Here is a 16,586-nt window from a genome sequence, read left to right on the forward strand (position 1 = left end):
TATGAAAACTAAAAAAAAAACCTTTCCCTTTCCCTGAAGGCTGAAGTCAGTGTTGGAGGCGAACAAAAGAGCCTCGGTCTAAACGGGTTTAGTGTCCTCTAGCGCGCGACGGGGATCAGCAGCGCAGAAATAGGAGATGGATGGAGACGCACACGTACAAACGGCCGTGACTAAAATTAGCATATTTGTAATTTATCACTTTTTTTGTGGAGTTATTCATGTTTTTTTGTGCTTTTTTTTACCGAGTTGTAGTGAATCATTTGTCAGCGCGTGCGGATAGAGAACGTTCAGCAGTGCATGAATCACTGCTAAAGGCCTGAGATTGTTTCTGTTGAAACATGCGATACATATTTATTATAGTTATGTATTTATTGCTTTTTTGTATTGTGCCTTGAGATCCGCTCTGGAATCAGCCCAGTCTGCTTCATTTCCATATCTTTTCAATGGCGCTTCCTCGTGAATGGACTGTAATATTTCATGACGGGGCACGCAAAAGCTGTGCACAATGCCTCTCATATCCACCCGGCTTTCAGCTGCAACAATGATCATAGCGAGACGTCTTTATGGCTAATTCATTCAAAGGCGCATCTCCCGTCCTCCGGCACGGAGGTCAGCCCGCCGTGTTCCGTCCACCAGGGGGGTTTTCAGAGGCCAGAGGCGGCCAGCTGGCTCCGTAACACGACGAGACGCACACACACACACACACGCACGCACGCACACACACACACGTGCACGCACACAGACGTGCACACACACATCAACATTACGAGCGCGTTCAGTTATTTCTCATCTCAGAATACAAATTGTTTATGATCCGAGGTTGACATTTTGGTGGAGAAAAAATGTCCAAAACTCATGAAACGGAACCTTTTTTTCTATTCAGACCAAAGACAACTTTTTGGATTCGTCTATTGTATTTCCCCACACAGCAAGCAGTGGCGTTAAAGTTGCCTCGTTTTCAAAACACCGATGTACCAGATTGAGAGACTTTACTTGCATCTAACACTCTTTTAATATCGGTATCAATATGTTTTCTTCCAATATGTTGTGATGAAAATGCCATTTAAACGTGTCCCATACACGCGTGTGCTGAAAATGAAGCATCTTTTCAAAGTCGTTTTCTCGTCACATCCCACTTTTTATTGAACTATTGATAACATTAAAATGCTGGATTTATATTGTAAATATGTCAGTGGATGCATGACATCGGTCTTTCCATCACCGTTGCTTTATATTTAAGGGTCTCCTATTGAAAGTATCGCGTGGGAACAAAGGATTGGTGCTATTTGTTGAGAGTGAAAATCACACGTCTCCGCTGCTCTCATGGGGAGGAGTGAGATGCAGCCGAGTTTAGGTGCGTTTTTCCCCCCAGCGGGCACTGAACGCACCGTTACGCAACGAGACGAAATTGGATAACGCCGTCCGCTTTTACGCATGAATGCACTACACCCGAAATCAAAGTTTATAGGCAGAATCTCATGTTTATATGAAGTTCCTATGGTAAAATCTGAATTTGAAATATTAGTAGGCATCCACCCTCGCTGGAATTATTATATAACACTAGAGCCACGATTGACACATTATATTTTGAATAAGGAGGGTTTTCATGAATAAAATCTCTTAGTAATTGATCTTGTTTCGTCAGACATTTTATTTGAGTTATAATTGTCTCCATGCGCACTCACTGCAGTCCCAGTCTGTCAATGCGTTGCCATGGATATTCATGCGCCAAAATAGTGGTCCTTTGGAACATATCCAAGGCAACGATATTTCTCCAAGTTAAATAATGTATAGCAATTTCCCTAAAATGTACACGACTGCCTGTAATAAAGAAATAAATCCCTCCTCTGATCAGTAACCCGCTATTTCTTCTGTCTCTACCACACTGCTTGTCTCAATAGGGAAAGCTGCTCGTGCGCCCCGGAGCCACTTGTTGCCGGCGCATAAAGTATGAGCCTTTGAGAAGTTAAATATCCCGGAAAGAACACAAGTTAGTATCTCAAGGGCTTCTCAGGGACAAAAGACCAGCGCCTTACCATATGCTTAATGGCTACAGCCGTCCAGCCTTCACTAAAGGCAAAAAGTGGTCCTTTAAAAGTTGGAAAGGCTCCTTTATTTGAGTTAGATGGAGCACTTGCGCACAAAACCAGAAGCGCGCGTTGCCATTGACTCGCCCCCTTTCTCTTTCTTTCAGGAGTCTGAAGCGGCCACCGTCATCGCCCGTTTCACTCCAACATAAGCTTTTCATCACCCGGCTTTGTCCTCGGTGAAAGTAATGCTGCGAATCAAAGAGATGACAATATTTTCCATCAGCTTGGAGACCCTGGACAAGAGCCCTCGAGCTTTGGCAAAAATCAGGGCCGGTTATTCATCCTGTCACTCCGCACCTGTGGTCCTGCATTCAAAGTATACAAACCTGTCCCTATTAACATTAATTATTCACAAACAACACAAAGGCTGAAATAGAGCAGGTTGAAGTCTGTTTATCGCTCCTAAATGTTTTATTCCTCTGAAGATGTGCCCAAAGCTTTTTTTCTCTCCCTCTCTCTCCCCCGCTGCAAACCGAGTGGCTGTCTCTCTTTCAGCCTTGAGTAGCCCTACAGTTTGGATGTTACAATCGCAGCATCTGCTTAATCTTGCGGATAAAAATATGACACAAAACATGGCCCATAAAGGATTTTTTAAATCCCGGTAATGAGTGATCAAGGTGGGAAACAATGGAGGAGGATGGTGAGAGCCGTATGGCTCCAGGGGCACCCAGGACAGTTTGGTCTCTTGTGGAGAAAACGCCAGGTGATGGCAAGAAAAATCTCCGTTCCGAGGAGCAGGACACACGAAATCCACCTCCTTTCTCCCCTTGAAAAAAAAGAATTAGGAGACATAAATTTAATTGGCTTATCAAGGCGCAACGAAAAGAACTCGCTGTTAATTGGCTGGGGGCGCACAAAACAAACGCAGGGACAGGTTTTACCCTGGCTGGCCCGCGCTGCGCTTTCAGCCCGGTGTCACGTCATTGAAAATGTGTTTTATTATTGCAAAACGTCACATGCTTTACAGTTGCCATATTGTGTCCCGGACAAAGGCTGATGGAACATTAAAGACGCGGAAAACGGTGCCAACCCGTCTCGAAGACACTGCAAGGGCCTCTCTCTTTGCTTGCTTTTAGGCAGCTGCTGTCCAGGGACTCAGGCACAAGGACTATGAAAAGAGACAGAGACAAAGTTTGAACTACCAGGTGCATCCCCCGGGAGAACGCGGCGGAGACCGATCTGTTACAGCGGGACGGGGGGAAGCGGTCTTAAAGATGTAATTTAGATGGGAAGTTTGCGTCTGAGAGGATAAAGAGCGCGCGGGTTAAAGGGAGAGCGATCCCGGCTCTGCCTCCCCTCCTCGCCACGCTTGTCCTCCCGCTCCCTGCTCCACACAGCTGACCTATATTGGTTACCAGCGGCTCACCAGACCCATAGATCAGCTAAGAGATCTTCAGCGTATGGAGCTGAGAGCCTGGGCAGCTCAGCCTCACAGCTGCCACACTGATATCATGTTGGACAGGAGAAGGGGAGAAAAATAATCAAGGGTATTAATGGTGGCTCCATGGGGTTGTATTTCCCATGCGGGATAATCTGAAAACCAAGCCGATTTGTTGGGCGTCTCACCCAGCGTGCTGACATACGGGCTCAAAGCGGATTTGGCAGCATTAGAGGCGACACAACCTTTCTTCTCATTCATGTATCAGTCAAAGCTGTAGCTTCACACCTTCACTGGTGCGTTTCGCCACAAAAGGGTTTAGACCCGTTGGACTTTTGTTAATTCACGTTTCAGCCCAATTTTTCAGCGCAAGCCAACACACTAGTCAGCCTGCTGGTGCGTAAAAGTGCCAATCTCTGCATTCTGAAGCTATAGGACGACGTGAAGCGACCCTTCGACAGTGTGACTGAACCGCCACGAAGCTCTGCCGTGGAAAGCCAGAAAGCAACAAGTGTCGCTGCGTAACTGGAAGGAAAACGGTTCGTTGGTATTCTCCATGAACGGTGTTGCGTCCATTATTGGACCGAATGTCCCCGATGGGGGGCCAGGAGGGACATTTGGGATTCGGAGGGGTGCTGATTGAAAAGTGGCCTTATACTTATAACAGGTGAAACTCCAGGGGAAATATTCATTGTAATGCCTGAAACCCCTTTTGAAAACTGAAACTTGTAGCTACAGGTGACGTCAATAGCAGTCGAGTTCGATCTATTAAAAAGAGAGAAAAATAAAAAAGATCTTTAAATTGTCAAATTGCAGATACAGTAGAATAACTGATTTATGCTCCAATAGAAAGAGCAAAGTCATGCGCATTTAATGCCTGGAATTCAATTTATTATAATGACCTTCCATGTCAGTCTAAGAGCTTTTTGTTTTTTCTCACAATTGTTAGTTGGGATTTTGAGTGTCCGGATTTCAAATGAATTCATTCTCAGAATATTGAGATTAATAAAATGAAATAAAATGAAATAAAATGAAATAAAATAAAATAAAATAAAATAACATGAAATAACATGAAATAAAATAAAATAAAATAATCTGGGCAGTGTACTGCCTGTCTGCCTAATATGGTGAATCAGTGGCTTTGAGCTCAGTGCCACAAACCTTTCTCAACCAAATTACCGCTTGGCGTGGCCCTCTAATGGCCCGGCCTGCTGCTGAGAACCAAAGGAAATAAAACCTGTCAGACAGTTAAAAAATGCTCGTGTCCTTTTTAAGGCCTGCCAAGCCCGTATAGCCGGAGTGACAAGATAGCCCGGAGTATTTCAGCCTGTCCATTCCGCTTCGCTGCGACCGCACCAAAGGATGCCGAGAGGCACTCCGCGCACTAAAAAACTCCACGGCACAAAGGCGCTAAGGTGCGAGGACCTACAATGCTACCACTGTTTTAAACCTCCCGGCTCCACTGCTGCGCAATCAAAACGGAGCCGGCCCCTCCTGCCAAAGAGATGAAGTTGCCCTGCATTGAGTCGCAAGCATTTGACTTTCCCATGGCTGTAATAGGATTACATGCTCCTGTCGCGCTTGAGGAGCAGACGGACTCACAGAGGACCTGGAAAGTCTGCGAGAGAGAGAGAGAGAGAGAGAGAGAGAGAGAGAGAGAGAGAGAATAAAAAATAGATTTAAAAAAAATAAAAATATATCTATAAAACACACAAGAATCTGCTAATTAGTCTGATGAACAGAAATGTCTGCTGTGCTGGAAGGTTTTCTAACAAAGCTAAATCCAAACTTTCACAATCCTTGCAGCAGCGCCACTCTGCATGCACGTCGCATCATCCTTGAGTGTTTGCAGCTTTTCTTTAAGAGGGGGGGGAAACCGGTTCATATATGCAGAATTTTGGTGGTGTGGGGGCGGCCGCAGAGGAGGCCGCGCGCTGGGGACACATGTTGGAGGGGATGACAGAAATATCACGGGAAAATCCGTCCAGGCAGCACCTGGCAGCACAGAGCGGCATTCAACAGCCTCCCACCACCCCGCTGCACGCCCGCGTGCGCTCTAAACACCTTCTGCTTTCGTGGGGTATACAGTGTCGCCTCATTAGCATCTCATTTGCATATTTATGTAGCAATATTTGGGGTTATTTTCTAATTCTCACTCCATCCGGTGTTTGCAGTTATTCAATGGCACCTTTTGATAATAATAATAACATGCATGCATTATGGTATGATTAGATGCGATATTCAGTCTACCAGCAATCACATGCTTATGTTATGCACATTAATTATGATAACTCTTTATTAAACATGAACTTAAGGATAAGACGACATGATTTATGTCAGATCTAGCTCATTTCCATCTGCAGATTATTATTATTATTATTTGAAGGTCCAACGTTTACACTGACATAAAACAAAAATTATATCTCAAAAAAGTTGGTGACAAAAGAGGCTTATAATAAACACAGTTTGTCATAAACAAGAAGCTTAAACGTTAATGTTAAGTTTCTGAATGGAAAAATGTGTCTCCGTTAAAACCAACTGTTGGTGTTTGACAAAAAAAAGCTCCAAGAGCTTTCATGTATATCAAAGGTAATTAATGAATCTTCAACCTTAACATTTGTGGTTAGATTAATAAACATAACATGTTTATGCTGAACACAGATAATAATAATAAAATACACACATATTAGAAAAAAAGTTTTTTTTATCAGTAAGTGCTTTTATTTGCAGATGCAATATAAATATAAATCATCGTACAACAATATAAAAAATATGTTTCTCTCATTCATTGTAATTAAATTAAAACATATATTATCACTTGTGAAAAAACAACAATAATAAATACATGATTGCCAGTTTCCTGAATTACAAAAATTAAATTATCAACATGATAAAACTATTTACAACATTGAATACAATATCTGTAGCCTACAGTATAAGCTCGCACGGTGCTCATGTATTTAATCGCAATGCGCCTTCAAGTGCACATTCATCATTAGTCTTCACATTTACAATGCGTGTCAGTCGGAGGAACTCTGGTGCTTCCCTTCAGACCACCATACCGAAAGGAGGCTCGTTTTCAATATCTGTGAGGCCCGATTTGTTGTGCAGTTTTCGGGGGTCCTCCGGTGTCCAGACCTTGGCTGTGCGGATGATGTTCTGCTCCCGGAGTTGCTTCTCATCCGACCAGGACAGAGAGTGACCGGCCAGGGGAGGCAGGCCGTAGTCCGGGTCGCTAGGGGAGGGAGACCCTGAAGAGAGAAAACAATGAGAGAATTAGCGTTAAGCTTGTTTGTTTTTTTTCTTCCTCTTTTTTTGTTTTCAGCCCCCCCCCCCAAAAAAAAAAGCAGAGGTGTGCTCTGTGAACCTACTTGTTCCTCTGTGGCAAATGATGACCTTCTTGGGCTGCGCGTGCGACTCGCTGCTGGAGTTTCTGATGGGCAGGTCGGACTGCACGAGCTCTGCGAGGAAGTTGATGTAGCCGATGGCGAGACGCAGCGTGTCCACTTTGGACAGCCTCTTCTCGTAGGGCAGGGTCGGGATGTGGGTGCGAAGCCCCTCGAACGCGTCGTTGATGGACTGCATCCTCCGCCGCTCCCGGACGTTGGCCGCCTGCCGCAGGTGCTGCATCTCCGTGTCCGACCTCATCCGCCGCCGCCGCTTCAGCAGCGGCCCACCGTGGTGGCCCATCCGCGGGGACAGGTCCGGGGTGCTGTCGGCGCAGCCGTACGAGAACGTGGAGGACGAGGAGGAGAAGGACAGGTTGCCGATGTCGTAGTCCCCATCGTGCGGCGCCGCTCTGCCGCCCGCGTCTTTGCCGTAATAGTCTTGGAAGTGGCTGGCGAGGAAGTCGACGTCGTCATCCAAGAAATCATCAGTGTCCAAGTGTCTGTCCCTGGAGGACTGGTCGGTGAAGAAGTCATCGTCGTCGAAATAAGGAGGGGAGGAGAAAGAGTCGAGTCCGGAAAACGGGTCCAGCACGCTGTCCATCTTTGTCCTCTCTCTGTCCAGTTGTCGCGGTAAACAATGACACACTGTGTTCGTCTTGTATCGCCTCTGCGTTCGCTGCTCGCGGTCAACAGTTAGTTTTAGTTGAAGAACCGGCACGCGAGGATTCTTTATAGCGACATCCATAGTCGCGTGCCGCTTGCCGGGAGTGCCAACCAATCACGTCTCTGTCCGCGAGGCGCACCTCGAGATAAGTCCCCCCCCCCTCCCCTCCCAGACACCACGCCCCCTATGCCCCCACTGTCGTTGGGTTGAAGTAACATCTCAACTCTGCGCTGACACCGGCCGTTCTGCTGTAGGCCTACCAGACTCCGTTTACAAATCACTCAATTTAGAGTTCCCATTCTATTTTTTAACCGTATAGCCTAAAATGTTTTCTGTGACAGGTTTAGATGAGGTGCTCCCCCGAAGTGAAGCGATTGATCAGACTATAGTCTATACACAGTTATGACCCAGGATTTTTCACTGAATAGTGACACTCGTAGTCACATAAACCGATTTCCAGAAAACGTTTCCCGCAGAACTCGTCCTATTGCGAATTACTGTAGCTGAGAATAAAAGCAGTCAACGTGACCTCGAAAGAATGTGGCCGAATTATGCTTTACGGTTAAAACAGGCTGGTAGGACCTGAAGCAACAGGTTTTCATAAATTCATTGAGTTTATCTCATAACAAAACAAACATTCATGTTACAGTTATTGTTATTATAGGTGGCTCAAAACTCTTTATGGCTCATGTGCAACAGGTAGCCTATCCAGCTGTCAAAACAATCATTTTATTATTGTCATTACGCCATCATTATTATTGTTGTTACTATTATTATTATTGTTGTTGTTGTTGTTATCGTTAATGTATGTATTTATTTTTATTTTATTTTTCACCTTTAACGTATCTTATGTTTTACATATGTTTCTACTTATTTATAATTGTTAATTCAAATTGAATGAAATCAATTCAACACATAACGGAGAGATCATGTTTGGAATGTGAACGGGCACTTGCAAAAAGCAAAAAAAAATACATTTTAATTACCATGTGTGACACATAATTGAAACGACTGTTTTTTTTATTGACACATGACCGGGCGCAGAATGTGGAGGAAGCCCGTCAGCATGTCGCTCTGAGCGGCTGAAGAACACGTGAGAGCAGCCCGCCTGGTGACCTGCAGAAGAGCCCTCAGCTCGGTCATTTATTCAGCGGTAAGTGGGCAGCACCGCCGCCATAAATACGTGCACCAGCAGAGTGGTCGATGGGCCACTTGTGCCAGCCACTGCGGTTTTGATTGGGACGACTGGTTGACAAATAAAGGCACAGTGGTGGGCCCTAAAGAGCGCGCGCGCGCCTCTCGGACACCTCACGCGACGTGTTAACGCACCCTGGTACACCGAAAAGGAGACTACCCACCGGCCCCTGGGGGTCTGTAAGAACACATCTATTCAGTCCATTCAGCCAGAGGGCTCACTTTGTTTAGAAAAACGGCCCTTTCGCAGCGCACGGCTGGGTGCGCGCGCACCGCGTGTCTGCGGATGGAAAGCTGCAACACGGACCGTGGCCGTGGGAAGAAGGCCATTTGCGTCCCTATAGCCAGTCAATGCAACATGTCGTGTTATAAATGAGGCTTGTGTTTTGCTGTCTACATAATGAAGCCGTAGCGGGGACAGACGCACAATGCACGCACGTCCCGGTACCGACCAGGTGCTGAACGCACAACACAACACCAAACCCTAACAGGACCCTGCAGGACTGCGCTTTAAAGCGGCACCATAAGAATAAGAAAAAAAGACATCCTCCATCAGCATACGTCACTGTGTAAATATCAACGGACTCCTCATTGTTTCTGTTGTGCTTCATCAACATCATCAGACCGGATGGAGACATAAAGTTAAGACAATACAGACAAAAAACAGTGTTTTTTCATGCACTGTTCCATTTTCAGAGTTTGGACTGTTTAACATGTCTTTGTTCAGACAAAATACACATTCAATTGTTTATTTTACTGTTTTGTCTGTAGGGTTCTCCTAAATTCACCAAAGGTTACCGTTTCATAATGCCTCATTTGCATATTTAAACATAATATAAAAAAATATATAATACAAAAATTGTCTTAATATCAGTAATAAATGGGGAAGTTTCATGGTGATATCTATTATTTTATGTTGTTACCCTATCCACCTGGAGTGTCTTCAACATGTCATTTTACAAAACTTTTAATTTTAAAATGAGTTTTTTTCTCAGACTCTGAGCCAGAGATCTCCACTTCAGTAGCATTTACATACAAACTGTTCAGTTTCATTCCTCTATTCTGAACGTTTACAGGGTTTGTTCATATATCATTCATAGCCTTTTTTACATCACATTGTATTAATAAAAAACATGGAAAAGCAGACAGGGAGAGCTGCTCCACACACAGTTCAGCAGTCTGTGTGGAACATATTTCAGTATGCATTTACAACATAAGTAGATCATAAATAACATGATACGTCATACTGAATGTTTAACAAATGAATAGAGCCTCATGTTTTTCTAACGAAATATAAATTGACCTTTTGCACTCAACAATAATTGCAATAATCCAAATAATTCATAGCCGTTATCCAGGATGTGTTTATTTTTTTTGTAAATCGATAGCAGATTATGTGTGGAAAAATGAAAGTTTATTTGTGAGAACTGCACAACAATTACGTAGATGAAGAAGAGGAAGGAGTGACTCAGTTGGCATGGTGACAGGTGGGATATCATTGATTCTTCTACTTTCAGGAAATGTAAACATTTCGGAGGCAGCTTGTACGTGAACTAACCATCAAGAATACACGGTTCTCAAAGTGAACTGTATGTGGGGGGCCTGGAAGTCTTTTTGATTTAAAGTGCCCCGGAATCTTTAGCACGCGGCCTGTCGCTATGGAAACACATAATACGCATAAAGGTAACGCAGTGAAACCTCATTATGGCAAAGTGATGACATCTTCATGTCACAATATTTTCATATATCATCCACCCAGTTTCACAGGATGTCTTTTGTCTTTCTGTCCTCGTGATGTTACCGACAGACAAACACTCCAATACATGCGATGTCTTTACAAACATCCTGGTGGTAAAAAAACGAATCTTCAAACTGAGAACAATTTGCAATAATTTCTAACATCCTCATTTTATTAAAACCTTATCACCAAAGCAACAGCGTGTGTGTATGCGTTTTGCACTGACATGTCAGACAAGTGAGTGTGGGTGTGTGTGTGTGTGTGCGTGTGTGTGTGTGTGTATGTGTGTCTGTGCCCACCCCTCCTTTTGCTCCAAATCAGATGATAATTCGAACCGTGCAGGTTTTTAACGCGCCGTGACCGCGCGCTCCACGCCGTCTCATTGATGAACGTGCTGTCATTCTGAACGGGCCGACCTGCGCGAGCGGAGCAAGTGTTTCGGTTCCCATGCAGTCCCTCGGTCTGCAGCATGCAGCAGGCTGGACGGTGCATTAAGACCGAGCTCACGGTGCACGCCAGGGGTGGTGGTGGTGGCGGTGAGAGGGCAGCGCGCGGACACACGCACATTTGACGAAAACAAACAGTAATCATCAAATACTAATATGAGATGTAAAGTCTCATAAAGCCTATGAGATAACGATTTGACCCTCTCTGTTGTGAGATTATATTCAGCATTGATCTTGTTTATCTTCCTCTGTTGCATTTAAATGTAAATCGACCTCAAATGTATATAGATATATCTATATACATTTGGAAATATATACAAAATAAATATATATATACAAATGGAAAGATGCTTTGCTACTCTTCAGGACAACACTTTATTTGAAGAGTCCATTCTAAAATATATATATATATTCTAATCATTTTTAGATAAAAGAAAAGGAAATTATTTTCTAATAATTTCCTTTTCAAGAAAGAGGAAAGTAATTTGTTACCAATTATATAAAATAGGAATTTCCTTCAAAAAGCTCCATTTAAATGTGAATTATTTGTTTGAAAATCAATCTACACATAATAAAAAAAAATATATATTCAATTTTAGCTGTGCAAAAATAATGCATTTGAACATCCATCTTTATAAGTACACTGTTCTATTTAGGAAACCTAAACTGTCATTATGGACCCATAAAACAATGCATTACTGTTCCTGATCTGTATCAGTTTGTCTTTATCACAGTTTCTCTAAGTAGCTTTGAATTTCTACCAAAACCTTTGAGGATAAATCTTCCTCCTCTGTGGTTATCTAATCCTATGAATGCTGTGTGTGTTTTCAGTTTGCCTATGAACACCTTGTCCGTCAACAAAGAGGAAAAGGAAATCCAGAAAGTGAACTACAGCAGACAAATGTGTGGAATTAGATGTTGGGCTAATCCTCCCACACAGAGATTCAGTGGTAATCCCTCTAATCTCTGGCTACAGGGGATTATCCATCTGGATGACTAAAACAAATTAAAAGGATTTGCTGAACAGTAATTTAACAACATCGTGACCTTTGCTCGCTGGTCACTTGAAGGTCACTGCATTCAGCTGATTCTTGACACATGTTTTAGAATGATTTATTTTCAATTCATAAAAAAAACTTAACTTTATTCTCCATTTCTGTGTGATACACATCACATACACATATATGCAGTTTATTTAACATCTCGTTCTTTTTGCTCATATCTGGTCAGGCAAAACACGAAATGAAAATGAAATAAAAGGGGTTTAGTATTCCACACCAGATGAACATAGCTAGCAGTGGTTCCTTACAGCGTTTAGAACACGTGTGGAGGTGGAATTCACTGACAATTCTGTTAAATAATATTGAATGTCATAAAACGTCATTAAAAAGCCATAGTACAGTAAGTCACAGGTTTCCATGGATCTTGGTTATACCAATACTAATACTTTTTCTTTTATTATTTCTGCAATTATTAATGCTACTACTTTGATTAAATGTATGATTTATGTTATGTTCAACTGCTACATATCGCAACAATAAGAGACAGACAAATATTGTATTATTATTATTATTATATATTATCTTATGGGCCATGGTTCAGTCAGAACAGATGAGTTTTCAGTCGGAGACGGAGGATGTGTTGAGTTTCTGCTGTCTTGCTGTCAATGGAAGACTCAGGATGCAACAATACCAACCAACCAATCTTGAGATTCTCCAAGTTGTCTCCTCTGTGGTGTGGGCAACAAATCTTAAAACTAATTGTAAAGTTCAGGATTAGCTCGCCAAGATGAGATACTGATGCAAATGAAATGAAATAATAACTGACAACCATGAAAGGATCACAACCCAGCTAAAAAATGAAACCCAAACTGAAGGAGCTTCATGATCCAGATGGATAGTTTATTTTTCTATCTGCAATGTGAAGAACAATCTGTCATGCAGGTTGTGCATGAAGACCTGAGGTGGTGCGTTCAATATCATGTTTTTACGTTTTTTATGACATTTTTGTGACGTACTTTATTATGACATTTGAATGAAATTTATTTATTACATACTGTGACATTTCTAAGAAATATACTCATGACATACTAAACTGACATTTTTTTATTACCTTTATGTCATACTACACTTTATTTTTTTCATGACATTTTTATGGCACTATTTGATATTTCAAGACAATTGTATGACATTTAATTCAGTGTGGCTTTGTAGCACAAAGGCAGTAAACCTGCCTGTGCCAAAGCACACTGTATATAATCCATCGGGCTTAATCATATTTTTCCGGGGCGAAAGTACAAAAGTTTGGTGCGCTTCTCCTCACACAGCGTTGCCAACACCTGCGCAAAAAATACATCAAAACGTGTGTCCTGATCGGGAATCGTGTGCTATCTATTTTCTAGAAAGATTCGCCGAGCGGTAAAAATCTGAGCAACATTGACTAGCTGTACTTTAACGTAGAACAATGATTTAAAGTTTAAAGCGTAGACAAAATGCTTGACTTTTTTCAGCCAAAATGGACATTTTGATAGCTTGCACACTTTTCATGAAGTCACAGATTAAGTTTCAGGAGAATCTTGGGTCCGTTTCAGATTTTATAATGGGTGTGTATTTCATGGAATGTTCAGCACTAGAGTGAGAGCATAACTGTCAGAGTGGAGCAGAGCAGGAAAATCTTTTGTGATTTTTCCAAAGAAATTGCTCCAGCTCCCACAATTTTTACTGTTTAAACACCATTTTTGGCCAGAAAGCTTGGAAATGTTGTGCTGTCGCACACAGATGTCTGTGGAATCCCACAGATTTACACATTTGGCTCAAAGAGCCACAGAGCGACATGAACTCCAACCAACTGCTCCATTAGACTCCATGTTAAATCTGACCACTCATTTCTCAAAGAACGCAGACGGTACCAGTTTTGTATATTGCTCTGGAGCTCACATTATTAACACCACAAACATAAAAACCACATCAGCGCGTTCGACAGAGTCTTATTTCTCTCATGGTATCCATATTTTGGCACTCAGACTCCTGCTTTTTGTTAAAAGAAGGTAGGGGGTTTGTTCAAAATCACTGTTTACTGCAACGTTTCTTAATCAGTCTGCCTCTAACACCAGGTGCGTCCTCACCATGGCAACCAGTTACACACACGCACGCTCTCTCTTTGTCTCTCTCTACACACACACACACACACACACACACACACACACACACACACACACAAACATGACTTTGAGATATTCAGTCAAAGGCATTGTTCGACCTCCTGTCTGTCTCTCTCTCAATGTGTGTGTCAAACATTATGATTCTGTCTCCTCTCCCCCTCTCTCACCCACCCAGTCCCACCCTTTCAAAATAAAAGCCCCACAGAGTAACATTATCTTAACATGAAGCTCAGAATGAGGTTCATGTTAAAAAATGTGAAGTTCAAGTCTTTCCATCACAAATACAGAAATGTAATTTTCAAAGGTATGTATCTCAAACAAAGATGTACAGTATATCTCCAATACAGAAATGACAGGAGCCATTTGTGGACTGTCCATCACAAATACAAGATTCAATCCAAGAGTATGAATCTAAAATGCAGAATAGAGAGAAGCGATATCTCAATTGAACCTCAACGATACTACCGGTAACATCGGCGTGTGTGTATATATTGTGACTTCTTCGGGCAGTAGCAGCCACACTGTCAAAATTTCCTGCAGAATTTTCTATTTATATCATACTATAATGTATTTATGGCATACTATACTATACTATGACATTTTTTATAATATACTATATTATTATGTTTAATGTCATACCATACTATTTCTTTTTAATGACATACAAATGCTATGACATCACTTTTTCCACGGCATCATTTACATTTTTTGGCATAATACACAATTAATTTCCATGACAATTTATTATTTTTCATGACATTCTATACTATGACATTTTCTATGGCATACCATGACACTTTTTTTGGCATACTATAGTATGACATTCTTATGGCATACTACACTATGACACATTTATGGCATACTATGCCATTTTTATGACGTGTATTCATGGCTTACGATACTATTGGCTCACACTACTTCCTGCTTTGAAACTCAACAGAAACACAGGTGGCCTGAGCTGTTTGACCAAAATGTCTTTCTTGCAGAGAGGACAGCCTCCTGCCTGTTGCTGTGTCTTCTGTAGCCTAATGAGATAAGGGGTGGGGGGGGGGCTCCTTTACTGTTGGACTGATAACTGCTGGACTTTGACTGGAACAGCAAACTGTGCGCTCCACCAGAAACACCGTCTGAAGCCCACCACCATTAAACATCTTATTCACCCACCTGTCACCGCCTGAGTGCGTGTCTCTGTCCCACGCACTCAGACGACACACGTTTGTCCGAGCAGTAACGAAAGCAGGTCACAGGGTGTCAGCGCGAGAGCCGCCGCCTAAGCACCGGGGAGGCCTGGGAATCCCGCCACATGCAGGCGGGGACGCAGACAGAGAGCAGGGACAGACAGGAGGAGGGTGCCGAAAGGCCCTCTATGGAGGATAATGAGTGTGCACTGCTCGCTCACGTCCAGGGCACCACATGAGAGTTCCAGGTCAACTTTAACAGTGACATGCTAGGTAGACCTCTAGCACAGTGTGTGCACATACTGAAGTGAGGTTTGATCTCAGCCAACATTGTGTGCTTATACAACGGTTCGTATTATATCCTACCAAAAGTTACTCCTCATCTTTTGTGCATCTTCCTACATAAGTCCATGAACACTTGTCGATTATCCCTCATTATATGCATACGGCTTTTTTGAAATAAAACAACAAAGCCACTTGGTTAGGTTTAGGAATAGATCGTTGTTTGGGTTAAAATAACTACGGAAGTGCCATTACTGGAGTACGACATTGACTTCTCGTTCCACATGGGGAACGAACTGCGGTCTCCTGGCTGAGAGATCGCTATTTGTTGGACACCATCCACCTCAACTCCCGCCCACCGAGTGTGTGATTTAACCATCGTTATGCATCGTCGCTCAAGACTGCGCGGATAACATACAATACAATTAAGCACTATTTTTCTTAGGTATTGCTACGAATTGCCAAATGAGACCAGCCTGAATATCACAATTTTTTGTCCCAGAATGGTTTACAAACGTACAACTCACCGTCTTCCTCTCACCCTAACCCCTAACCTGCAGGTGGGCCAGTGGGTTCTAAGCATATACTGTGTAAACAACACATTCTCATTTCCAACTGGTCAAAAACAGATGCTTGGTCAGTGGCCATACGCTTCAGTACGTCAGTTTGAGATGTGTCAGGGACAGCATGACAATATACGCTTGTTACATGTATAGTTTCTTTTTCTAATTTGAATTCCGTCTTCACAGGAGGTTAGGTTTAAGCAACAAAACCACTTAGTGAGGTTTAGGAAACAAGCGTGGTTGACGTAAATTTGACTGACTTAGGACTGGGACGAGCGGGTGACAAACGACTTACGTGACTAAAGACAGATGTGACAAAGTGTCAACTTTTAGTTTTGTGCGGGAAGAACTTCTTGATAAAAGTCCTGTGTTAGATTGACCCATTCACCTCCTCTCCCCTTCACTCCTGGACAGTTTTGAGCAGGTATATTAGCTATAGATCCCAAAACCTTTTTTTTGTACCCGGCTGTAAACATGTTTATTTCTGCTGTAAAGTCGGCCACT

At 42.7% G+C, this 16,586-nt stretch overlaps 1 protein-coding gene across 1 annotated transcript; it reads right to left on the reverse strand.

The window, feature by feature from the left end:
- Positions 1-6,420: 6,420 nt before the first annotated feature.
- Positions 6,421-7,509, reverse strand: ptf1a (pancreas associated transcription factor 1a). The gene is made up of 2 exons (XM_031874971.1): positions 6,840-7,509; positions 6,421-6,719 (listed from the first exon to the last, which is right to left on the reverse strand). Exons 1-2 carry the CDS (start codon positions 7,456-7,458, stop codon positions 6,517-6,519), a joined length of 822 nt encoding a protein of 273 aa, XP_031730831.1. The 5' UTR covers positions 7,459-7,509; the 3' UTR covers positions 6,421-6,516.
- Positions 7,510-16,586: the final 9,077 nt, after the last annotated feature.

This window comes from Anarrhichthys ocellatus, unplaced genomic scaffold (assembly GCF_004355925.1).
Source record: "Anarrhichthys ocellatus isolate YVR2014 unplaced genomic scaffold, GSC_Weel_1.0 scaffold85, whole genome shotgun sequence".
In the NCBI taxonomy this organism is placed as follows: Eukaryota; Metazoa; Chordata; class Actinopteri; order Perciformes; family Anarhichadidae; genus Anarrhichthys; species Anarrhichthys ocellatus.

Excerpts from the sequence above, each read along its gene's own strand:
- ptf1a (XM_031874971.1), bottom strand. The coding sequence starts at position 7,458 with ATGGACAGCGTGCTGGACCCGTTTTCCGGACTCGACTCTTTCTCCTCC. Across the intron at positions 6,720-6,839 it reads CATTTGCCACAGAGGAACAA|GGTCTCCCTCCCCTAGCGAC; the intron begins GTAGGTTCACAG and ends TTCTCTCTTCAG.